This window comes from Felis catus, chromosome F1 (assembly GCF_018350175.1).
Source record: "Felis catus isolate Fca126 chromosome F1, F.catus_Fca126_mat1.0, whole genome shotgun sequence".
NCBI lineage: Eukaryota > Metazoa > Chordata > Mammalia > Carnivora > Felidae > Felis > Felis catus.
In genome coordinates, this window is record NC_058384.1 from 44,648,066 (window position 1) to 44,673,803 (window position 25,738).

The window sequence follows — 25,738 nt, forward strand, 5'->3', positions numbered from 1 at the left end:
AACACATGTGCAGTGATCTCAAAGCTCTATTGCACGAACCCAAGAAACTCTGTTATCTGTAACTCCATTGCACCTCTTGTCTATGTGTCTTAATTTTGAATTTATGCCATAATTTTGAAGTCATGAATCATTTTAATTTTGTTCAAAAAGGCTTTGGGGAGCCTTTGAAGGAACAATTCTATAATCACTTTCCTATCTATTACATTTTTGGTCAACATGGTTTGAGAAACTTGGCTCTCTCAGTTAATACGTCCAAACACAAAGTACTCTGTCAAACCTATTTAACACTTTTGTTATTGTTGTGATTTTTTTCCCCTAAAATGTAGCACATTTTACCCCAAATATATCATCTCTTGTTTATGCACCATATTCTGAAACTAGTTAAAGTTGTTAAGCTATGGGTAAAATGCACATCAGTTTAGTGAGCACAGGATAGACGGGTTGGGAAAAACTCACATCCTGGGCAGGTAGGAATGGTGTGTGGGGTGACGGGGAGGCATAATTGGGAAGAAGGGAAAGTGCAAAGGTTGTAGATCAGGGACTGGGCAAAGAAAAGTGGATCGATGTAGACTTGGCCAGTAGCCCGAGCAATCAAAGAGGCCAAAAGAGAATTTATGTGTCATTGAGGGACATACTTATTTTCAGCTAAGAACAATTTCAACAAAAGTTGATAATTGAGTTGTAGTTTAACATTATGTGCAGGCAGAAAAGTAGCATATGCATTCTCCATTATGTCTACATTAAAAATAAACAAGGCTTGCTGTGGCACACGTCCCCCTCTCGTGACACTCCCGGGGCGTCTGCTCTGACCCTTCTCATGGCGCTCACTGTCACGCGTCACCCATCAGATCTCCCCTCCCCAGGGCCACCTCACCTTCCAGAGTTCCTTAGTCCCTTCTTCACCCTCATCATCCATTTCTACCTTTCCTCACTGAAATTGTAATAGAGAACTTACCAGCTTATAATGATTCACAGTAAATTGCAGTAAAGACTATTGGATTTTACTATTGTAAAATATTTATTCACAGTGTCTGGTATTCCACATAAATTTCAGGTTTGTTGAATCTAGTAAAATCAATACATTTCTTTTTTTCTTTTTAAATTTTTTTTTAACGTTTATTTATTTTTGAGACAGAGACAGAGCATGATGGGGGAGGGTCAGAGAGAGGGAGACACAGAATCTGAAACAGGCTCCAGGCTCTGAGCTGTCAGCACAGAGCCCGATGCGGGGCTCGAACTCACGGACCGCAAGATCATGACCTGAGCTGAAGTCGGCCACTTAACCCACTGAGCCACCCAGGCGCCCGGTCTTTTTTTCTTTTTTAAAAAACATTTTCTTTTTTCTTTTCTTTTAAATAGAATTTATTCTTTTTAGTGTTCATTTAGTTATTTTGAGAGACAGAGTGCAAACAGGAGAGGAGGAGAGGGGGAGAGGGGGAGAGGGGGAGAGGGGGAGAGGGGGTGGGGGAGAGGGGGAGAGGGGGAGGGGGGAGAAGGGGAGAGGGAGAGGGAGAGCTGGGGAGGGAGAGAGAGAGAGAGAGAGAGAGAGAGAGAGAGAGAAAGAGAGAGAGGGAGAATCCCAAGCTGGCTCCCAGGTGTCAGCGCAGAGCCTGCTGGGGGCTCAATGCCACAAACTGTGAGATCATGCCCTGAGCTAAAATCAAGAGTCGGATGCCTAACCTACGGAGCCACCCAGGTGCCCCTACTACATTTCAAAGAAGAGAGGATACTGAAGGCAGTTGGGCCACTGCACAACTTTAAATCACACCATATAGGTAAACATCACACAACTATTTCTAAAAACTGGAGTTTTCTTGACAGCAGAAGGTGAATTCCTATTTATCATATTGGCATTGCAACACAGAGTTCGGGATTAAACGCCACTACCTCAAGTTTTCTGGATTACATAACTGTGTATAATATTCATACACATCTTTATAAAATAGTACTTTTAATTAATTTATAAGTAATTCTTACGATTGATAACGTCAATTATTTTTTCCATTTGAGGGTTAACTCTAAAATTGGAAACCATCTTGTACTTGAAACAATATACAAAAAATTGTTTTACTTTGTTTTCTGATAGAAGAGAATCTCTCTAGCTTTGATCTATATTTTAGGTCCTGAAAGATTATTTTTGGCCCTTGAAACCTCCAGAATTAGGTAACACCCACATCTCTCCAAACAAAATTTTAGTAGGTTTAGTAGGCTTTTAATTTATTCACATTTCTCAGCCAGGAATTTCTGGGCTGTGGCTAATTTCAAAGATTATACACTTTTGAGACCCGAAGTCTAAATGGTCTACTTGAAAACCTTGGTCATAATATATCCCAGAAAACAGAAACTATGTGGTAAGATTGAGGGACAGTTATTCTAAACTTTGTCCTGTAAATATGACCAGTTCTTAGCAGCCTGTGGTGATTCGTCCAACTGCAATGTTTACAAGGAAAACAACTAATGTTTCTACACACCTGGCAATGGCAAAGCAGAGAGCCTATTGCATCGAAAAGGTACTAACTGGTCTCCATGAAACTTGGGCCAATAAATTCTTCCTATGGGCTATCATTCCTCTTTAGAGTGAGGAGGATTTTTTGAGGAATGTTCACTCTGAACAGGACAGAGGCAATTTATGAAATGCTAAAACATTAAGACTGGTTGAGTAAAGCAGATTGTGCTGGTGTTCCAAACTGTCTTCTCAGTTCCTCAATTTACCATTCACTATTCAATGTGGTATTTCTCAATATCTCAATTTACTATTTCATATTTATTTCCACATGGGAAATAAAACCAGAGGCAACTATTGAAGGATATATGGATATTTTTAATGAGTAAGGTTACTTTGTTGAGTGAAGTTTCTGTTAGGTATGGTAGACTGATGGAATTGGCATTTCAAACCAGTTTTAGAACTTTTTGGCAAACAAGGAATAAATCACAGTTCTACACCTGCTGAAAATTCATGTGATTTTTTTCTACTCACTTGTGCATCATGTGCGCTTTTGGGAAAATCATGAGGCTAAAGTATTGCTTTAAATACTTTAAATAGTCATGTTACAGTTTCTCTATTAGGAATTAGCCGGATTTAGAGTCAGTCTCACGATAGCGTGTAGAGTGCTAATGCCCAATTCACCAGCAGAAACGGATGCCACATTTAAACACATTTTGGTGAAATAGAAAATACAGGTGAAATGAGTCAGCTGGGATCAATTATGTAAGTAAGGAGTTTACATCAGTATTACTTAATTTTTAATACATGCTTTATAACACCCGATTGTAAAATTTCAAATTCCACTTTGTAATCACTGAAACAGTTTAATTAAACTTGGCATCAATTCTTGAGTTTTTTTTTTTTAAATGTTTTCATTTTTTTTTTTAATTTTTTTTTTCAACGTTTTTATTTATTTTTGGGACAGAGAGAGACAGAGCATGAACGGGGGAGGGGCAGAGAGAGAGGGAGACACAGAATCGGAAACAGGCTCCAGGCTCCGGGCATCAGCCCTGAGCCCGACGCGGGGCTCGAACTCATGGACCGCGAGATCGTGACCTGGCTGAAGTCGGACGCTTAACCGACTGCGTCACCCAGGCGCCCCAATTCTTGAGTTTTAAACATGAGCTGGAAAGAAAACAAATCTTCCTTACATGACAAATGATGTCCACATAAAGCCTAGGCAAACAGCATGTAAATATTGAGACACTGAACATACTCCTGCTAAAGAAAAGACAAAAACACTTGTGTACAGAAAAAGATGTTTGTAATGGTTTGTAGCATTAAGAGTGTTCTGGAACTCTTTGCCGACACAATAATATTTTACATCTGAATACACACAGCAATATTTACATATGCAGTAAATACGACTGTATAGCTAGTTTCAAAGGTGGCTGGATATAAGGTTTCTGAACTAAAAATCAAGCAATAGCATATCAGAATGTGAAACTAAAAACGCTCCGTGTCTCAGAAAAAAAAAAAAATTAAGCATATTTGAATAAACCTAAAAAAAATGACTGAGGAATATAATTAAAGAGAGATACCTGCCTTCATTTTCTAAATTGAAAGACCATCAATGACAGAGCTTTAGTGTTATTTGTTGGTATATTTCAATGCTTAGAGGCTGACAGGAAGCAAGCATTCAAAAAAACTTGTTGACTTAGTGAAATGTTTTGGAAATTTATGAATGATAGGTAACTCATTTGTTTTAAAAATGTCATTCAAAAAAAAGTAAATCAAATAGTATCACACAGTTTCCTATCATTAACTAGAAACCAAATTCCACCCAAAGAAACTTTTTAATCTATTGAGAAGTAGTGTTAGAATGAAATGTAATTATGTGTCTAGAAATCGCCTTACTAATGCCAGAAAATAAAAACTTCTACATTCAAATTCACTATTCTCCTAAGAATAGTCTTTAGACTGGTCTTCTAGAATATACCTCCAATACAACCACAGGAAAACACCCATGAGAATATTTGGATGTTATAAACATTGCATATTCATTTTTTTCAAATTTATATGATATATTCATGCCAAAAGTACAAGTAATGCTTGCTTGTCTATAAGACTTTTAAGGCCGTGACAATAACAGTTGTAAATGCTAAAGGGATTCTTCTTTAGAAAGAGTTAACATCTATATCTGAGATAAATCTAGTCATTAGTTGATTTGAAGGTTTCTATTGTCTAATTTCTGTTCTGGTTCTATATATATTCATATACTTCTTCATACTTTCACAGAAAGCATTTGGGTAAAAATTCTAAGCAAAAAGAGTAAATTATGTTTTATGATAATTACAAGGGAAATGCTTATATTACAGCATTCAAAATATTAAAACATGTTTCGAATTTCTACATTAAATAAAATTATGATGAATAATCACATCATCTAAATAAGCTGCTTCTATTTTTTGAAACTTAACAATGTCAAAAGCCACTCACACACTAAGCTACAGAACAGTAATTAAATCACAATCTACACCAAATTCCTATTACCACTGTGAAAGCAGAACAGAAAATGTTTTATAACACAGAAAAGGCTTTCCTTTTTGCACTCTTACCTTCTGCAACACAAACAGTCCACCACATAAGCCAAACAACCTGTGCTGAAAATCTCATTTTGAGGATCCTTTAGGGGCACATTTAATAGCCGACACTGCTCACTCTATGTCAGCTGCTCTTCAGCTAAAAGTTGTGATTAGAGCAGGAAAGCACTTGCTCCAAAAGGAAGTTGAAACAGTTTGGGAATGAAAGGGATTACTAGATGCTCCGCCCATCAGAAACTTTTGCAAAGTAAAAGAAAAAAAAATCAATCACAGGCCCCAGCAATGCCAGAGTTGGAATCAGACTCCCACTGCACTCCCACTGATTGTTAATGTTGTGACCCACTTTTGTTTTTATAAACCCAGCCTGTTCTAAGTTGGAACATGTCCAGGTTCTTGGAATGTGCAAGGCAGTAACCGGTGATATACTTCGAATTTCATTAACTCTCTAATTATTCAAACCCATTCAGATCTATCGTGTGTACACTTCAAAAGATAAAATAATAAAAGCACCTTTAACAATCATTTACAGGGGTGTCTGGGTGGCTCATTCGGTTAAGCATCCAACTTCAGCTCAGGTCACGATCTCCCAGCTCGTGGGTTCGAGCCTCAAGCCAGGCTTTGTGCTGACAGCTCAGAGCCTGGAGCCTGCTGCAGATTCAGTCTCCCTCTTTCTCTGCCCTCCCCCCCAAAATATAAATAAACATTAAAAAAATTTTAAAAGAAATCATTTACAGAGCTTGACGTTAGGCAACGCTTTCACAAACAAGACCCAGACAACGTGAGTGAACTTTGCCAAGAATGCAGTGCTGGTTGATATTTGCGACCTGCTTTTCCCGCAAACCATGCACTTATTCTTTTAAGGACGTGTCACATACGTGTGTGAAACAACAGGATCACTCTCAATGGACATAAATGAGTTTAACAATTCAAAACTCAAGAAACTGGAATGCTGGATTGCTAAAACTCTATGTTGAAATACGATAAGCATGAAGAGAAGGGAAGCAAAGGGTCTGCTGAATCTCGAGAAGGTGAAGACGCCTCTGCAGCAGCACCGAGCTCAGGAAACCGCGTAGCACTAGGTCTCAGGGAAGCCCCGGGTGTCCCTTCAGTCAGTCCCTCTCGCCCTCCTCTCACCACACACAGGGTGACCACTCTCCGGATCTCTGGGAACATGGAGTCCATTTGCCTGTCTGGTACTCTGCATCAGCTGAGAGATCAGATACTGAGTCTTTAGTATTCAGAGCCTTTCGTGAAAAACCGTGTGTCATTCAACCACGCTGTTGGGTTTAATTGCGGATCATTAATTCTTAGGGCGTGTAATGTTCAATTCTTTGAACATATCTCATTTTATTTGTGTGCCTGCCACTGGGCACCGGGGTGGATTCTCGTTTGCAGCTAACAGAAGTAGTGCCGCTATGAGCCTATTATGAGGTTTTGGTAAAGACAGGTCGTCATTCCTGATGAGTACATACTGAGGAGTGAAATGGTAGGACATGACGCGTGAATACGTTTACGTGTACCAGGTAACATCAGAGAGTGTTCCAAAAGGATTCTGCTAACTGGTGTGCCATCAGCAGTGTATACATTGCTCCAAATCCTCAACACACTTGATGTCTCCAACCTGTGCGATTTTGGCCATTCTGGTGAACACAGAGCAGTACTTCTTTGTGGCTTTAATACGCCTTTTCCCGATGACAAATGAAGTGGAGAACTCGCGTGTAGCAACTGGTCATTTAGATATCCTCTTGGGTGAATTGTCTATTCAAGTCTTTTCTACTGAGTTATCTGTCTTTTACTTATCTCACTGTGGGAATTCTTTCTATACTCTTTGTATATTCTTGGACATATGTACTATAAATATTTTCTCCGTCGATGGGCTATTTGCTCAGTGTTACATGTTTTATACTGAGCAGAATTTCTTCATTTTAAATGGAACAGTTAGATGTTTGCTTTTCATAGTTATGCTTGGGTGTAATTTTTTCAAACATATTCTTCAAGCCTGCTTTGGAAGTTGGTGGCTAGCTTTGGAAGCTGGACACGTTTTCAGAGGGTTCAAACCACAAATTCAGGCTGAATTCACTGACACGTGTAAGCAGAAAAGAATTCTGGGTCACTAGTCGCCTTGCACGTCTATGGCTCTAGCCACAGCAGAGACAGTCCTTGTTAATGTCACGGGATAGAATCATTGCAATGGACAAAAAGAAAATGTTTGGAGCTTAAAACCAAAAGTAATTTTCTTGGGGCACCTGTGGCTCAGTTGGTGAAGTATCCGAGTCTTGGTTTTGGCTCAGGTCATGATGTCACACAGTTCCTGAGTTCAATCCCCATCAGGCTCCACACTATGAATGTGAAGACTGCTTGGGATTCTCTCTCTCCCTCTCTCTCCCCCTCTCTGCCCTTCTGCCCCTCCCCCCTGCCCCTGGCACATGCCTGTGCATGTACACTCACTCTCTCCCTCCAAATAAATAAATAAACTTAAAGAGGTTTTCTTAATTTTAAAATTGATTTAAATTTGAAATTGTTTCCCGTTTGGATTAGTACCTTTCGTGTCCTATTTAAGACATCCTTGCCTAGTCCTAGGATGCAATAATGTTTTCCCCTAAAAGCATTGTTTTCTCTTTCACATTTACAACTCATTTGACATTTGTGTATGGTATCTGGTACTAAGAGCGACAGACGTACTTTTAAAATATAGCTATCCAACTGTTGGGGCAATATTTACTGAAAATATCACCGCTTTCCTACTACACTGCTTCACTCTGACTTTTGTCTTAAATCAGGCAACTGGAAATGTGTGAGTCTATTTCTTAATGTCCTCAGTAAGCTCAGTGAGTTCACCAAGCTCATCACACCACAAAAGCTAGAAGTCCTGCTTTAATTTTTTAAAAGATTGTCTTCTAAAGTGTCGATTTCTGGTAACTTGGGGTTCTTCTAGTTATCTTTTAAACTGATTTCTTGCTTAACTTTGTTTGGTCTGAGATGTACTCTCAATAATTCCAATCTTTTAAAATTTCATAAGATTAATATTTAAAACATATAAGGAACTCAACACCCAACAACAAGGTATAAACTTAACACCCAAACAACAAATAATCCAGTTAAGAAACGGGCAGAAGACATGAATACGCCTTTTTCCGGAGAACACATCCAGATGGCTAACAGACACATAAAAAGATGCTCGACATCTCTCAACATCAGGGAAGTACAACTCAAAACTACAATGACGTATCACCGCACACCTGTCGGAATGGCTAACATAAACAACACAGAAAACAACAGGTATTGGTGAAGATGTGGAGAGAGGGAAATCCTCTGGCAATGTTGGTGAGAATGCAAACTGGTGCAGCCACTCTGGAAAACAGTAGGGAGGTCTCTCAAAAAGTTAAAAATAGAATTACCCTACAATCTAGCAACTGTACTACGAGGTATCTACCCAAAGGATATAAAAATACTAATTCAAACGGATACATGCACCCCAATGTTTATAGTAGCAACAACAGCCAAATTATGGAAATAGCCCAAATGTCTAGTGACTGACAAATGGATAAAGAGAGGGTGGTATACATATAACATAGATACATACATTCACATAAGGTATACATATACATATATATAATGGAATACATATACATGTATGACGTACATATATATTTATAATACACGCACACACACACACACATAATGGAATATTTCCCAGCCATAAAAAAAGAATGAAATCTTGCCATTTGAAATGACATGGATAGTGCTACAGAGTATAATTGCTAAGTGACATAAATCAGTCACAGAAAGAAAAATATCATATGATTTCACTCATATGTGGAATTTAAGAAACAAAACAAAGTGGGAAAAAGAAAAAGAAAAAAACAGACACTTAACTATAGAGAAAAACCTGTTGGTTACCAGAGGGGGGGGGGGGGGATGGATGGAGATCTCCTCCACCCCTCCCACCAGCCCAAAGATTAGGAACACGACAGGGATGTCCACTCTCACCACTATTGTTTAACTAAGTTGTGGAAGTCCTAGCTTCAGCAATCAGACAACAAAATGAAATAAAAGGCATCAAAACTGGCAAAGAAGAGGGAAACTTTCACTTTTACAGAGGACACGATACTCTATATGGAAAACCCGAAAGACTCCACCAAAGGCCGCTAAAACTGATACATAAAGGCAGCAAAGTCACAGGGTACAAAATCAATACACAGAAATCAGTTGCATTTCTATACACCAATAATGAATCAACAGAAAGAGAAATCAAGAAATTAATCCCATTTACAAGTGCACCAAGAACCATAAAATACCTAGGAACAAACCTAACCAAAGATGTAAAAGACCTGTATGTTGAAAACTATACAAAACGTATGAAGGAAACTGAACGAGACACAAAGAAATGGAAAAACATTCCATCCTCATGGATTAGAGGAATAAATATTGTTAAAATGTCAACACTACCCAAAGCAATCTACACATTCAATGCCATCCCAATCAAAATTGCACCAGCATTCTTCTCAGAGCAAATCTGTATGGAACCACAAAAGACCCTGAGCAGCCCAAGTAATATTGAAAAAGAAAACCAAAGTGGGAGTCATTACAGTCCCAGACTTTAGCCTCTACTGCCAAGCTGTAATCATCAAGACCAGGTATCGGCACAAAAACAGATACATAGACAAATGTAATACAGAACCCAGAATAAGACCCACAAATGTATGGCCAACTAATCTTTGGCAAAGCAGGAGAGAATATCCAATGGAAAAAAGACAGTCTCTTTAGCAAATGGTGCTGCAAGAACTGGACAGCAACACGTAGAAGAATGAAACTGGACCACTTGGTTACATCATACACAAAAATACACTCAAAATGGGTGAGAGACCTAAATGTGAGACAGGAAACCATCAAAACCTTAGAGGAGAAAGCAGCCAACAACCTCTCTGATCTCAGTCGCAGCAATTTCTTGCTCAACACATCTCCAAAGGCAATGGAATTAAAAGCAAAAATGAGGGGCGCCTGGGTGGCGCAGTTGGTTAAGCGTCCGACTTCAGCCAGGTCCCGATCCCGCGGTCCGTGAGTTCGAGCCCCGCGTCAGGCTCTGGGCTGATGGCTAAGAGCCTGGAGCCTGTTTCCGATTCTGTGTCTCCCTCGCTCTCTGCCCCTCCCCCGTTCATGCTCTGTCTCTCTCTGTCCCAAAAATAAATAAATGTTGGGAAAAAAAAAAAAGCAAAAATGAACTACGGGGACCTCATCAAGATAAACACCTTTTGCACTGCAAAGGAAACGATCAACAAAATGAAAAGGCAACCAATGGAATGGGAGAAGATATCTGCAAATGACATATTGAATAAAGGATTAGTATCCAAAATCTATAAAGAACTTACCAAACTCAACACCTAAAAAACAAATAATCCAGTGAAGAAATGGAAGGAAAACATGAATAGACACTTTTCCCAAAGAAGACATCCAGATAGCCAACAGACACATGAAAAGATGCTCACCAGCACTCATCATCAGGGAAATACAAATCAAAACCACAATGAGATACCACCTCACACCCATCAGCGTGACTAAAATTAACAACTCAGGAAACAACAGATGCTGGCGAGGATATGGAGAAATGGGAACCCTCTTGCACTGTTGGTGGGAACGCCAACTGGTGCAGCCACTCTGGAAAACAATGTGGAGGTTCCTCAAAACATTAAAAATAGAACAACCCTACAACCCAGCAACAGCGCTACTAGGAATTTGTCCAAAGGATACAGGAATGCTGATTCATAGGGTTACATGGACCCCAATGTTTACAACAGAGCTTTCAACATAGCTAAAGCATGGAAAGAGCTTAAATGTCTATCAACCGATGAATGGATAAGAAGAATATATATATATATATATATATATATATATATATATATATATATATATATATAAATATGTGTATATATATATATATATATATATATATATATTCACTCGTGTGGAACTTGAGAAACTTAACAGAAGACCATTGGGGAAGGGAACGGGAAAAATAGTTACAAACAAAGAGGGAGGGAGGCAAACCATTAGAGACTCTTAAATACAGAGATCAAATGGAGGGTTGATGGGAGGGGGCTGGGCAAAGGGGAAAATGGGTGATGGGCACTGAGGAGGGCAACTGTTGGCATGAGCACTGGGTATTGTATGTAAGCAATCAACGATGGGAATCTACCCCCAAAACCAAGAGCACACGGTACACACTGTATGTTAGCCAATTGGACAACAAATTACATTAAGAAAAAACAAAAGATATTGTTTGTGATGAAGACACACTGGAGGTGACCACAAGGTCCACTTGGAGAGGACCTCTTCCATCACCACACAGCAGGTAAGAAGGCTCAGCGTCCCTGAGCTTGCTGACCTGGAAAATGTCCCCACGATCTTAAGTGAAAAAACAATACACATAAAGCATAATTCCATTTGGTTGTATTTTTAACCATACACAACAAAATTGTACGTTTTCATAAGCACACATTGCATGTATTCAAGAAGGCTGACAAGAATGTATGCATCAAATGATACGGTTACTTCTTGGAGAAAAGGTTTGTGAGGTGAGGGGGCTTTTGATTTTTCGGAACTGTTCCTATGAATACTTCCTTATTTATGTTTAAAGGCTGAACAACTCTGTAAAAATACACTACAAGTCACCAAAATGTACCTTTGGAGTTAGTGAATTTTGTAGTATGTAAAATATATCTCAAGAAAACTATCCAAATAACTTAGGAGCATCTGGGTGGCTCAGTCAGTTAAGCGTCTGACTCTTGGTTACAGCTCAGGTCATGATCCCGGGGCACATGGATTGAGTCCCACGTCAGGGGATTCTCTCTCTCTCTCTCTCTCTCTCTCTCTCTCTCTGCCTCTGCCCACTGACATCCTCTCCTTTTCAAAAATAAATAATGAAAAACAGAATTAAAAGAGAGGATGATGATGTAGATGATGAAGAAAAAGGTGTTAAGGCAATGAAAGACCAAGAAAGACCAAGAAAATGTCACAGACCAGAGACTATGACAACATTTACATGCAAAGTGGTATGGAAAGACATTTCATGGAAAAACTGGGGGAATATGAATGAAGTCTACAATTGTATTCATAGAACTGTGCCAATGTTAATTCCTTACTTTTGATACCTGTACTCTGGTTATAAAAAACGTTATCGTTACAGGAAGCTGGATAAGAACTCTACACTATCTTTGCAACTCTTCCGTAAACGTAAAATTACTAGAAAAAAAAAATCAGCAGCAGCAAATACACTTGGCCCAGATATAAAGACACCTCCACAGGCTCACTGCCAAGGCCCCAGTGGCCCACCCCAGAAAAACCTGTTTGTTTTTTTCTCGTTTAATCCTTTATCCATATGCATTGGAAGTTGTCATTTCTCAAATCTTTCCCCAGTTTTACTGAAGATTTTCCCCCAAAGGCACAGCGGACTGACACAGTACCTGTTCCCCAGCAAGGCAATGGCACAGAGGTCACCCTTCTGTACCTGAGGCAGACCAGCAGGGGGCACCACGAGTCCTGGCAGCATCAAATCTGCAGCAAATGAAACAAATGCATCACAACCTGTATTCTGCTTGTAAACAATTCCAAGTTCTACTTCAACATTTATTCGTTCACTCAACCTACAAACCTTTATCAGGTATCAGCAAGGTTATTCATAATGAAAATTAAAAGACGGTAACCTGAGTATCACAGCATTTCCCTAGGGGGGCTAGTGGTCCAACTGAAGCACCAAGGCCAGTTCCATGACCTATCTTATTCTGGTTTCCCAAATTTAGCTTTGACTTAAAGGACAGCATATGGCAGTTCACAAACTATTTTCTCATTGAAGTACAAAGTACAAAGCTGACTGAAGCCTTTCAACAGTGTCGTAGAGGCCCAGGGACCTCACGGAAGCAGTCAAGAGAGAGATGAAACGCAAACGGGGGGAAAATTCCATTTTTCAACCATATGAACGCAGGAAGCGGGTACATTTATTGGAGTAGTCGGTCCTTCCTAAGCGGGTTTCATTTGATAGCCAGAATATAGGGAAATCTTCTTACCTGCTCCCCGACCAGTTTTTCAAGCACCGGAGGCCACGTCGTGAAACCTGGGAGAAGGTCAGGATAGGACCACAAGGTATACACTGCCCAAAAAGAGACACAGATTTATTGCCAAAAAGTCAATCCCCTGGGGCACTGGCAAAGCCAAACGCGAAGGCCACTTTAATTCAGGGACAGTAAAAGAACTCAGCTCAAAGCTAGAGAAGAGGCTGTGAGGCCCAAAGAGGGTTCATTCTGGTTTTTGTGTGTTTTTCTTCAAATTTAAATGTATTTATTTAAATTCAAGTTAGTTAACATACAGTGTAGCCTTGGTTTCTACGGGTTTCCTTCTTAAAATAGGCAGATTCTTTTTTTTTCTAATATACCTTTTTATCTTTTAATAATTGCAATATAAGCGATTACAAATATACATAAAAATGCTTACAAATCACATAAACATATTTATACCATTATACAGCCATATAAAATGGAAATATGGAAGGATAAATATTAGGATATCACCAAGAATTTCCACACTTGTGAAGGTGGTAAAACTACTAAAAATTGAAAAAGTATACACATATACAAAAGTACATGTGAATATAATTTTTAAAAATTGTAAATGGTAATCACTCTCTTGTCTTTCAAGCTCTCTCCTCAGTGCCTAAGGAAATCTTCTGTGGGTGTGCTTAGGAAATAACAGGGAGGCAGTGGGCCCATACGCTTTGCTATTGGAATGAAGAAGGCAGATTCTTAAAAACCTGGATGTCACCTGACACTGGGAGGCCCCATCATTCCACCTGATTGTAGTTGTAGAAATGGGCACAGCAGGTAAAAGCAAGGACAAAGACCAAGGAGGATTCCATTTGTGACCTCAGAAACAAGTAGACTAAGAACAGGGCACCAGCCTGTAAACAATTTGGAAATTTCCGCATGTTTATTATTTGTATTCCCTCTGTTTTCATAGTGATTAGTGGTAAAAACCCTTAGATCAAAAAGCAGCAAAGTGGGGTGGGGGCAGGAGCGGCCCAAGGAGACCACCCTACGCTGCTGCAGCCCAGCTTAGGGCAAGAAAAGCCCCAGTGACAAAGCAGGTGTCAGCAGCTAGAGACACAAGGACCCTAGATGTCTGAGTTCTGTCACAAGGAGAGAAAGCAAAGGATCCTGAGAGCCAGATAGAGCCAAAGGAAGAATCCCTGTGAGGTATCTCGATGGGAGTACATCACTAAGACAGCTGGGTACGTGGTTTCCTATCACAGGATCTTTTCAGTCTCTAAAGAAAATCCTGCCAGTCATCGTTTTAAGACGTATTTCCTACATGTCCTGAAATGCCACCCTTTTCGAGACCCCTGCTCCATCCCTAGTTAACCCCCTAGGAACTACTATTCCTTCATCTCAGAAGATCTCTTGGCAACCGCGCTCTTTCTGTATTGGCCCTTTCATTCTCCCTCCTACGGCAGTAAGTTTCGACCTTGAAAGACCCAAGTCTAGGGACACTGGGCCCGAAACGATTCTTACGGATGGTACTGGGAGATTTGGCATTTACTGTTTTGAGTAAGACAGGTGAATGAAAGAAATAAGGAGAAACGGATGCCAGGCAAGGATTACAGTAATGGCCATGTCCATCCTGTTGCCATAGCTGTCGGATACAGAGTTTTCTCCACTTCGAACAGGATGGGGATACCACCGCTCACGTACACAGTCACTGCATCCCCTCTGTGAGCATACAGTTTCACAATGTTGAGCTCCTCCTTTCCAGGTACCAACACAGAGACCTGATCTGTTCCTAGAGTGGGGAAAGCAGCCATCACATCAGCCCGAAGCTTTCTCCTGCAGAAAGCAAACCGATGAGTGGTATGAATCGTGCCTGGATGCATTTTGAGAAATGCAAAGGATTCGGAAGGACTTACTATCAAATCGAGGGGCCAAGGAAAAACTGCTTTATGATGCCCTACTCTCGTACGCTCTTCCAAAGCATCCTATTCTCTTTCACATCCCATGTCTCCTCTATTGTCACATATTCTTGGGGGCAAGACTTTCCATTTTACGAACAAAGAGGGAAACTGAGATCCAGGCAGTAACCAAGTTAGCCTGACTTTGGAAATTCAGCCCTGCCTTCCTGCCTCTATGCCTAGCCCTCGCGCCCACTCCCTTCTCTCTATGCTTGGCAAACCTGTCCCAGATGGTTAAAAAGCTATACCAGGGCACCAAGAGTGACAACTGTAGAACACGGGGTCCAAAATTCGCAACGTGCTATCTGCGTTTGCGACACTGTCTGAACAGATACGGTTCTCCTCAAAACATGTCCCTTAATTCTCCCTCACCTCTCCCTCCATCTGTCTGTCTCTCCTGCCAGAAGTAATCACTAGACACTTTTCCTCCTATCGTTGTAGTTCTCGGTTCCCCATCTGATTTCTCCTCAGGGACTCTATGCTTTTAGGAGAGTGGCACCCTGTCTGTCTTTCTTTCTTCCTTCTTTCCTTTCTTTCTTTTTTGGCGCCCTCCGCAATACCTTCTATAGATCACAGTCAGTAAGCGCTCATTGAATTACGTTTTCCTTTAAACGAACTACAATATCCAAAAGATAGCCTGGGAGATAAATCAGGCCTCCTCCCCGTCTTCACCCTCAAAACATGTCTATTCCAGCCTGGTCCCCTGGGGTCCCTTCCCCCGCTGGACCCCTCGGCCTGCACCCCGGGTCGGCTGAGCTAGTCCAAAGACGGTTGTGGGCCAGCCGGGATGGAGAAATGGCTGGGTGTCCTGGTGGGCGGAACAGGGCCCTTCTCTCCCTCACCTGTCCGACCCCTTGATGGCCGTGTTGGACTTGACCCGAAAGGCCTTGGCAAACATGTCTGCTGGAGTGGCCTGGGGAAGAGAAGGAGAGCACAGCCGCCAGGGGCCGTCAGGAACGCGACAACGCGGCACCGTCCCGACCCGCAGCCCTGGGGGCAGCCATGCTGGGGCCCGGCCGGGAAAGAGGCCCGGCTGGAAACCCGGGCCGCGCAGCTTCGCGGCTTTGGCCGCTGCCCAGACCGCGGCCGCCCCTACTGACAGGACCCGGAACTGAAGCGGGGGGGCGGGGCCCGGGGAAGGCGGGGCGGATTCCCGCTCCGGCCCTGCGCCTGCGCGACTGGCTGGCTCCTGCACGCCTGCAGGGGTCCCGCGGTGGCTAAGGTGCCTCTGTCTATTGCCGCTCAGTAGGCGTTAGGGCGTCTTGACTTCCCTTCAGTTTAATTCAGCCCCACAGAAGTAATTGACCCTTGTGTTTTATTCGTTTCGTAGCCCTCTCGAATGGTTTTCTTAAGGGCTTTGTTTGTCTTTGCATTTAATTGCACGCTAGGAAGTCTCCGAATTTTCTCTTTTGTTTTAAATTTACATGGGGTGATAGCAATACGGGGCATCCGCCCTCGCCCAAGGTTTGCGCCTCATGTTATGAGTAAAAACACTACAAACAATCTTCAAATCTGTTTTAAAATATTTTTGACCACCTCTAGGTAACTCTTGCAAAGCGTTATTGCATTTTGCGTCAGGTGTTATTTGGGGAGAGAGGGGTTTCCAAAACTAATTAAATTATTCACGTTGCTTATTAAAAAAAAAAAAAATCTGTGAGCCAGATTAGGGTCAGGTTATGGCTTGGCTTCTCCCTAGCAATGTGATCCTGGGCCAACGGCTTATTCTTTCTAAAACCCTTGCATTCTCTGAAAGATGTGCATGGAGTACCTACGTCATGGGGTTTCTATGAGAAACGATTGAGGTAATGAGTGTGATGGGTTACATAGTGTTTTGCAAATTTGCAGTCATATTTTTCAAAACTCTGACAGGTGTGAAGTTTTGGGTTTCCCTGAAAGGGACTGCTGTGTGGCCTGGAGGCATGGATTTAAAGACCTGGGGTCTTGGCTCCTACTAGGTTAATTTTTGCGTATGGGAACGGTTAAGGGCAGAGTGTCCATCCACCAAGAAATAAATACTAATTGCTCGTTCGCTGACAAAGTTACACAGTTACACAGTTACACAAAGTTACACAAAGGACTGGGCGTCCAAAGATTAGGTCTCCCGGTGTCTGCCCGCCACCAGGATTCTTACAAGGGCCCCTAACGTGGCCTGGGGCCAGGCGCAACTTGGGCTCCTCCTACCCTTCTGACCTAGGAGGCCTTTCTTCTCAAGCACCCCAGCGACAAGGCCAAGGTCAGAGGAGCCCAGAGGAGGGCAGTGCCAGACAGCCTTTTCCCTTCTGGCTCCCAACGCAGCCACATGTGGGGACGCTTGATCCAGACTGTGCTGGCGACCAGTGTCTACCGCAGCACAGCTACTGAGGCAGCCTCTGTGCAGGGAGCTGAGGAAGGCTATTCAAGAGAAGATTAGAATGATAAATACGAAAACAGCAAGGTACAGATAAATGTGTAAAATCACCTCCCTTCTATATATTGAAAAAAGGAGAGTAATAAACACTGGGAGGATGACAGAAACTAATAAAAATAATAACTTTATTAAATGAGGAAACAGATAAATGATGGAAAAAGCTTACTCTTCAGAGAGCCTTGTCATGTGACTTTGACTTTTGAAACATGTAGGCGTTTTTCATATCTAAAAAGTTTAGCTTAACAGAGGAAGAAGCATGATTTAAAATTAAAATATGAATGCAAATAAATGTAAAACTGTATTAAGTTGGGAAGTGAACCAATCAGAGATAAGGATTATTTGAAGTCATTTTGGAAGAGAGTACTTACATTCAGAGTTGAACATCCCGGGACAAAATAAATGCAAAGACATTGTAACTTTCATTCAGTAGTTTACCTGGTAGTAGTAATGTTTGCATTAAACTTTTTATATTATTTTTGCAAATGTTGAAACATAAGAATATGTGAGTAAAGAGAAGAGACAGAAAATGTATTAGAAAGTCTTTAACCCTGTGTTATTAAACTTGAATTGTAAGATCCAATAGGAGCAAACGAATTTTGAATTTCACTTCTATTTCAGTCTTCTGACAAGCCAAAAGACATTTAAAGTCGTTTCCACAGTGTTGAACATTTCTATTTCAACATAATTCTCTTCACAGGATGGTACAATTCTTGGGCTCTAAACACTATTTCCCAGTAAAAGGAATCAGACCCCTTTGGAAAGGTGTATGCCTACAGGCATTGGGCAGGGAAATACCCAGCGAGCCTGGAACATCATGTTGTCTTAAGAAATGCTCAAAGAATAATGGGGTATAACAAAGCAATCAGCAGCAGGTTTCAAGAGGCTCTCAACTAGCCAAATTTGGGATAATTTGAGCTTCAAAGACAATGCCTAGAATTAATTATGACAAATTGAATAAATAACAATTCAGGAATCCATGCTGATTATTTATTTATTTATTTATTTATTTATTTATTTATTTATTTATTTATTTATTTATTATCTTGAGAGAGAGGAGAGCTCAGTGGGGAGAGTGGGGCAAATGGAAAGAGAGAAAGAATCTTAAGCACGCTCAGCGCACAGCCCAGAGCTCGAGCCCTGGGCTCGATCCCATGACCTGAGCCAAAATCCTGTTGGATGCTCCACTGACTGAGCCACCCAGGTGCCCCGGTGATACATTAAAAATAAATAAATAAATAAATAAATATGTATATATATATATATACACGTATATATATATATATATGGGGCGCCTGGGTGGCTCAGTCGGTGGAGCATCTGACTTCAGCTCAGGTCATGATCTCGCCGCTCTGACTTCACGTCCCGCGTTGGGCTGTGGGCTGACAGCTCAGAGCCTGGAGCCTGCTTCAGATTCTGTGTCTCCCCCTCTCTCTGCCCCAACCCACTCGCATTCTATTTCTGTCTCTCTCAAAAATAAATAAACATTAAAAAAAATTTAAAAAATGTGTATATATGTAAAGCTATCAGAAGGTCACTATTATCAAGTTCTTATTCTAAAATATTCCTATTTAGTACCAAGGGCACAATCGTTGGATTCTAAACACTATTTCCCAGTAAAAAGAATCACGGGTGCCTGGGTGGCTCAGTTGGTTAAGTGTCCGACCTCCACTCAGGTCACAATCCTGTGGTTCATGGGTTCACGCCCTGCGTCTGGCTCTGTGCTGACAGCTCAGAGCCTGGAGCCTGTTTTAGATTCTGTGTTTCCCTCTCTCTCTGCCCCTCCCCCACTCATGCCCTATCTCTCTCTCTCTCTCTCACTCAAAAATAAATAAACATTAAAAAAAAAAAGATTCAGACCTTTTTGGAAACATGTATGCTTACAGGTATTGGGCAGGGAAGTATACAGCAAGCCTGGAACATCATGTTGTACTAAAAAGAAAAGAAATGCTCAAAGAATAATGGGGTGCAACAAGGCAATAAGGAGCTCATTTCAAGAGGCTCTCACTAGCCAAATTTGGGATACTTTGAGCTTCAGAAATAATGACTATATTTAATTGTGACAGTTGAATAAATAAAAATTCATGAATTCATGCTGATACATTTATTATTTTGTTAAATTTTTTAATTTATTATTATTATTATTATTATTATTATTATTATTATTATTATTTTTGAGAGTGAGAACTCAATGGGTGGAAGAGGGGCAAAGGGAGAGAGAGCAAGAATCTTAAACAGGCTCCACACTCAGCACAGAGGCTGAGCTGGAGCTCAGGGCACAATTCCATGACTCTGGGATCATGAACTGAGCCAAAATCTAGTCAGATGCTCAACCAACTGAGCGACCCAGGCTCCCCACTGATACAACATTTAAAAAAAGAAGAAGAAAAAGAAAAAGAAAAAGTATCTCTAAAGCTATCAGAAGGTGGCTTTATCAAGTCCTTACTCCAAAAATTGGAAATTAAAGAGCAAATATAAAGATTTACCAAATCTTTTTAGGTAAAAGTATTAAGGAGTTGGCAAATCAACAGTCATCTTTACATGGGAATGGCAATAAATGCATAAAAATATTAGAATTAATCTTAAAAGTTGCTATTTCACAGCCAAAAATGAAAATAACTGGTTACAGGCCATATTGCTTACAAGGCAAGTGTCGTACATACATTCCACAAGCTTTGGGTGAAAGTTTCTGGAGAAATAGTATATACACCAATATTGACAGCAAAGATAACTTGTGGATTGTAACAATATTCCTTTAAATGTGAGAAAACTGACTGTCATTTGTGATTCAGATTTAGATAAATCGGCTCCAGTAGAGACAGCCTGGTTTCTCATTCTGAGAATACCACTTGACTTGATGCAAATGAAGGAAGAAGATATCACCTTAAGATACTTTTACCTTGGATGAGCACTGGGTGTTGTATGGAAACCAATTTGACAATAAATTTCATATATTAAACAAAAATACTTTTACCTTGATTATATCTTTATTTTCATCCGAAAAATTTCATGTTTTTGTAGAAGTTAAAAATGTTTTCGGTCAACTGATTTTAACTGTTTATGTTGTTTGAAATGTATGAATTTAAAAATTGCATTTCAGACTCTTGTGGTTGAGTGTGTTCAAAACTCTCTATACCAACAAAATCGTGGAGATGTCATTAGATTTGAACATCTTTACCAAAGAGGTCTTCATAGTTCTCAACATGTATTGCCTTACTTTATCTTTATTTTAAAACAACATATTCTTGTGGTTCAAAGGTGATGTATATTAAAGACAGATACAATGCAGAATGCAGGTTAGTATTAAGAAGTTAAGCAGCTACTCTTAACCCTAGTTTCTCTAAATTCTGCTGTCAATTTTTTACTGTGCTTCTTGACAATCTTTGTTTTATAAATATTTATTCAGTGTTCAAAGCACACTGTGTGTGTGTTTACACTTGACATCAGATTTTTTGTTACTTTTCATGTCATGTTATCATAGTTATGTACCCAGTTCGATTCTAATCTCCCTTTATTCTTTCTTTAATTTTTATTGTGCTAGAGTGCTATCTTGTAGGAGATCATGTATTCCATTATTTTTTTGGTATATCTGTCTTTTGATAGATAAGCAAAAGTAAGTAATAACTACTTACATCGTATTAACATAGGTATGACATAGTTAGGTTTTGAAGTGTTTCTGAAGTGAAATTATTTTGAAGATGGAAAAGCCTTTTCTCCCATTTCCTCCAAAACGGACGGTCTCAGGAAGCCTCAGAAGTTACCGAGGAAAATTTGAGAAAGGTAGGAGAAAGATGAATAGAAGTCGTCACTGAAGTGATTGAATCTCATTTCTTGTCATAGATATTTTTTTAATAGGACACAAAGCATGTTGGTTTGCCAAGTTTTAATGAAGTGCTTTTAAGAAGTGATTTATTCACTTCTCAGATTATAATTACATCATCCATGAGATATTTAACACAAACACTGATATGAATATAAAGGAGTTTAACAATACCTGACAAAATAAGCATGAAAAATTTGAATGAATGTACATGTTTTAATTTTAGGACTGCATCTTAACCATATTTTATACACAAACAGGATAGGTCAGTTTCCCGTCCCAACAGGTTGCTCGGAATGTTTGTTGTGATGTCTGTCTACGAGATCCAGGATTACATTGAAATTGAACAGTTTCCCTTGTTTGGAAATATCTCTTTTTCTTAGAAGACCATCCTAATTGTATGTTATGTTTTCTCATGGTTTCTTGTGATACCATACAAACATCTGAAGATTTAAAAAAATGAACATAAGCATTAAGTAGTAAACAAATATTTTCCACAGAATTTCAGACTTTCAAAGTAGAATTGTCTGCACTGGTCCAGGGCTTTGTTCTCAAAACCTTATCCAACCAGTTCATTGAAAATCCATCACATAGATGTAAATCATTTTAAATGATTAACGATGTAAAAATGAGGTACTGTGTTTAAGGTGTGCTAATTAAATGTTATAATGAAAGATGCATCATGTCAATAACAATAGGAAGAGCTTTCATTAAAGAATATTTTGTTGCTGTGGTTGCTTGAATAAGACTTTTTTTCTAATTTTATTTCTTCACATATTAATATTTGGTAGTCAAACATTTGATAGAATGATTGTGGTTAATCCATGAATATTCTGTTAATAAAGCAAAACACCTTTCTCATTATAGTGATTTTCCCAGGATCCAGGTGAATATTAAGATATTTACCCAAGCACTTTGGCGGTTCTGACCACTGTCCATATCTGCATGTGATGACCTTGTTTCCCTCAAGCACATACAAGGACTGGCACTGGTACTCAACAGATGACCCTGGAGCATATTCTGATGTTGGGAATGTGGTCATGTCTCCATTGTCAATAGCCGGAGGGGGCCCACATTTTTCTTTAGGGTCTAAAAAAGAATATTGTTTGATTTATTGAACATCCAAAGAAAAACAGGGTAAAGTAAAGCAAATAAAAATATAGCATAATATACAACATCAAGACTTGTGATTTCTGCTGACAGAAATGATTCATTGGAGAAATTCTAATCCCTTAAACTGAGAAGAACACTTTTAAGCACTTCCTTTTATCCCACATGAAAGCACACATAAAGCATTAACAAATTGTCTGCTTTGCAGTATTCTGGTATTAAAAAACATTTTCCCTAGTGAATAAATGCCAGACAGATGGAGAGCTAATATACACAAAGAAATTTTCTCATTAGTTACAACATATTGTAGTGTCTATTGGATCTCAAGTCACTGTGTATTGACTTTCATTGTTACTACAAAAGAAACATCAGCTTTAATTAAGTCAAAGAATTACAAATTTGTATAATGTGAAAGGGAATTGTTGGCCTCCTATTGTGGACAAGGTGAGGTAGAAACATTTCTGCTAATCCCTTTGCTAAGTAAAACTAAAAACCCTGAACGTATCATAAAAACAATAAAAGCGATTATGAAAGATGCAGAGTAGATATCGATCTAATCAGAGACCTTGGGATTCAAGGAATTACACTGTAGTTAGTGAGTTTGGGTTTTCACTGTCTCTTCTATGGATCCTGGACTGAGCACTGAAGAAGACTGGAATCCAGAAACAATATTAAGTTCATGGAAAAAAAAAAATCCCAAGAATTGCCTGCTCTCTTTAGCCAAAGGCCCAGGAAACGAGTATTCTAACAAGACAGAAGTATTTTTTACAGTATTCGAATAACTCCGAAAAAACATCATCAAGAAACCTTGACCATTCCTCTCCACGTGTTGCTCAGAGATCAACAGTGATCAACAGAGGCCAAGTGAGGTGCCCAGACTTCTATCCACACTCAGGGAACAAGACGCCTCTCCACTTTCCATGGTGTCAGGGGAGGCCAAGTGGGAAGTCTGGACTTGCACTCTGGCAGTTTTGGAGGCCTGATAAATAAGAGATATCAATAAAATCCGGAGCCTCAAAACATAATATCCCAAATGTCTAGAATACAACTGAAAATCATTCATTATAGGGGTTCCTGGGTGGCTCAGTGGGTTGAGCATCCAACTCTTGATTTGCACACAGGTCACGATCTCACGGTTCGTGAGTTTGAGCCCTGTGTTGGGCTCTGTGCTGGCAGAGAGGAGCCTGCTTGGGATTCTCTCTCCCTCTCTCTGCCCCTCCCCTGCTCACACACTGGAATGAGAGCTCACTTTGCTAAAATAAATACACCTTTAAAAAAAGAGAGATGGGGCGCCTGGGTGGCGCAGTCGGTTAAGCGTCCGACTTCAGCCAGGTCACGATCTCGCGGTCCGGGAGTTCGAGCCCCGCGTCAGGCTCTGGGCTGATGGCTCAGAGCCTGGAGCCTGTTTCCGATTCTGTGTCTCCCTCTCTCTCTGCCCCTCCCCCGTTCATGCTCTATCTCTCTCTGTCCCAAAAATAAATAAACGTTGAAAAAAAAATTAAAAAAAAAAAGAGAGAAAAACATCACTCATTATGCCAAAGACCAGGAAAACCTCAAAAGAGAAAAGATAATCAACACATGGCAACATTGAGATGACACAGATAATGGAATTATTTAGTGATGGTTTTTCAAAATCCAATGGGAATTATAGAACAGAAAAATAGAATAATGGATTTTTAAAAATCCTCACTGGATGGGCTCTATCATGGATTACAGATGACAGAAGGATAAATAAACTCGAATATAGAATACAGACTACTCACTTTGAAAACAAACAAAAGTGGACAGGGCTTCAGGGACCAGTAAGAGTATAGCAAAGGACTGGACAACCAGAAAGAGAAAAGAAAGGGGTTAGAGATGAAAACAAACAAACAAACAAACAAACAAAAAACCCTCAAACAATAATGGCTGAAAATTTCCCATGTTGGGCACAAGACATGAACATTCATACTGAAAAAGCCAAACAGGACAATCCTAAAGAAATTCAAGCCAAGACACATCATAATCAAACTGAGGAAAACTAAAGAAAAGGAAAAATCTCAAAAGCAGCTACACAGAAATTAGGCAAACCTCTAAGGGAAAAAGGGTTCAAGTGTCCATGGGGTTCTCATCTGTGTCCATGGAGCCAGAGAGAAGTGACAACGTTTCTCAAGTGCTAGAAGAAAAGAAACTGTCATCTCTGAATGCCACATCCAGTGATGCCATCCTTAGGATACAAGGGAGAAACAAAGACGTTCTGAGACAATGGAAAAGGGGGAAAATATCTCCAGCAGATCTATCTTTAAAGAATTGCTAAAGGAATTCTTCAAGTAGCACCGAAAACATAACAGAAGGAGGACTGAGACTTCATGCAGGAAGAAAGAACAAGGCAACTGAGAAAAATAAGGGTAAATATAATAGACTCTTTTTCCTAAGGAGTTTGTTATATTGGATGTTTGGGCAACATTGTGTCATTTCCTATAGTGCTCAACATATGTAGAAGAAACACTTAACATTTATCCCCCCCCCAACCCCCCACAAAAGGTATTTATGTTTAAAATGTGGGAGGGTAAGAGGTGCCTGAGGGTTTTAGTCACTCAAGCACCTGACTCTTGATCTCAGCTCAAGTCTTGATCTCAGGGTGGTGAGTTCAAGCCCCGCAATGGGTTCCACGCTGGCTGTGAAGCCTACTTAAAAAAAAAAAAAGTAAAATAAAATAAAATGTGGGGAGGATAAATGGACCTAAATCGAAGTAAGGTTTCCACATTTCACTTGAAGTGGTAAAATGTCAATTCCGGGAGGAGTGATAAGCTATCTATGTACATCTTAATATTAGGGCAACCACTAATGAAACTATACAATGAGATATGCCCCCAAACAATATAGAGGTGTCAAAATAATGTTATTTTAAGATGTTTCAAAAATCTACAGTGATGAGAAGAAAGGAAATGGAAGTGAGAAACAGGAAACACAAAACAAACAGTAAAATGCCTGACACAGCCCCTAATCTATCAAAAACTACTTTAAGTGTAAGTGGTTTAAATATTTCAGTGAAAAGACTGAAATGGCAGAGTGCACACATAAACAAGAACCAAACGTCTGGCGTCTAAAGAAACTCACTTTAAACATGAAAACATAGGTGGGATCAAAGTAAAAGACTGGAAAATATATATGCCAGGCGAAAGTGGATTTGAAAACCAAGTGGCTATAATATCTCCTTTGTTGGCTCCCCTTCTTTCGTAAACTCTAAATGCCGGAGTGTCCTATGATCAAGTTCTCAGACTTTTTCTTCAGTATACACTAATTCCTGGGTTGAGCTCAACTAGTAACCTTCCTTTAAATATAATCCACACGCTGAAGAAGCCCAAATTTGTATCAAATTCTGTGATCATGCCCCAGCTGCGGA

The 25,738-nt window shown here is 40.0% G+C and overlaps 2 protein-coding genes across 6 annotated transcripts in view; both read right to left on the reverse strand.

The window, feature by feature from the left end:
* Positions 1 to 16,001, reverse strand: part of LOC101089505 (complement factor H) — a 108,895-nt gene extending 92,894 nt beyond the window's left edge. For all 5 annotated transcript variants that reach the window (XM_045048528.1, XM_045048526.1, XM_045048527.1 and 2 more), the window contains exons 1-4: positions 15,862 to 16,001; positions 13,089 to 13,171; positions 12,489 to 12,579; positions 5,044 to 5,213 (exon numbers count right to left, since the gene is read on the reverse strand). In XM_045048528.1, the coding sequence (XP_044904463.1) occupies positions 5,044 to 5,101 (58 nt within the window). In that variant the 5' untranslated portion in view covers positions 5,102 to 5,213; positions 12,489 to 12,579; positions 13,089 to 13,171; positions 15,862 to 16,001. The remainder of the gene's footprint in view (positions 1 to 5,043; positions 5,214 to 12,488; positions 12,580 to 13,088; positions 13,172 to 15,861) is intronic.
* A 5,290-nt stretch (positions 16,002 to 21,291) lies between these two features.
* LOC102900754 overlaps positions 21,292 to 25,738 on the reverse strand; it is a 160,140-nt gene continuing 155,693 nt past the window's right edge. Inside the window, exons 44-45 of the mRNA XM_045048630.1 lie at positions 22,150 to 22,332; positions 21,292 to 21,686 (exon numbers count right to left, since the gene is read on the reverse strand). Of these exons, the coding sequence (XP_044904565.1) occupies positions 21,490 to 21,686; positions 22,150 to 22,332 (380 nt within the window). The 3' untranslated portion in view covers positions 21,292 to 21,489. The remainder of the gene's footprint in view (positions 21,687 to 22,149; positions 22,333 to 25,738) is intronic.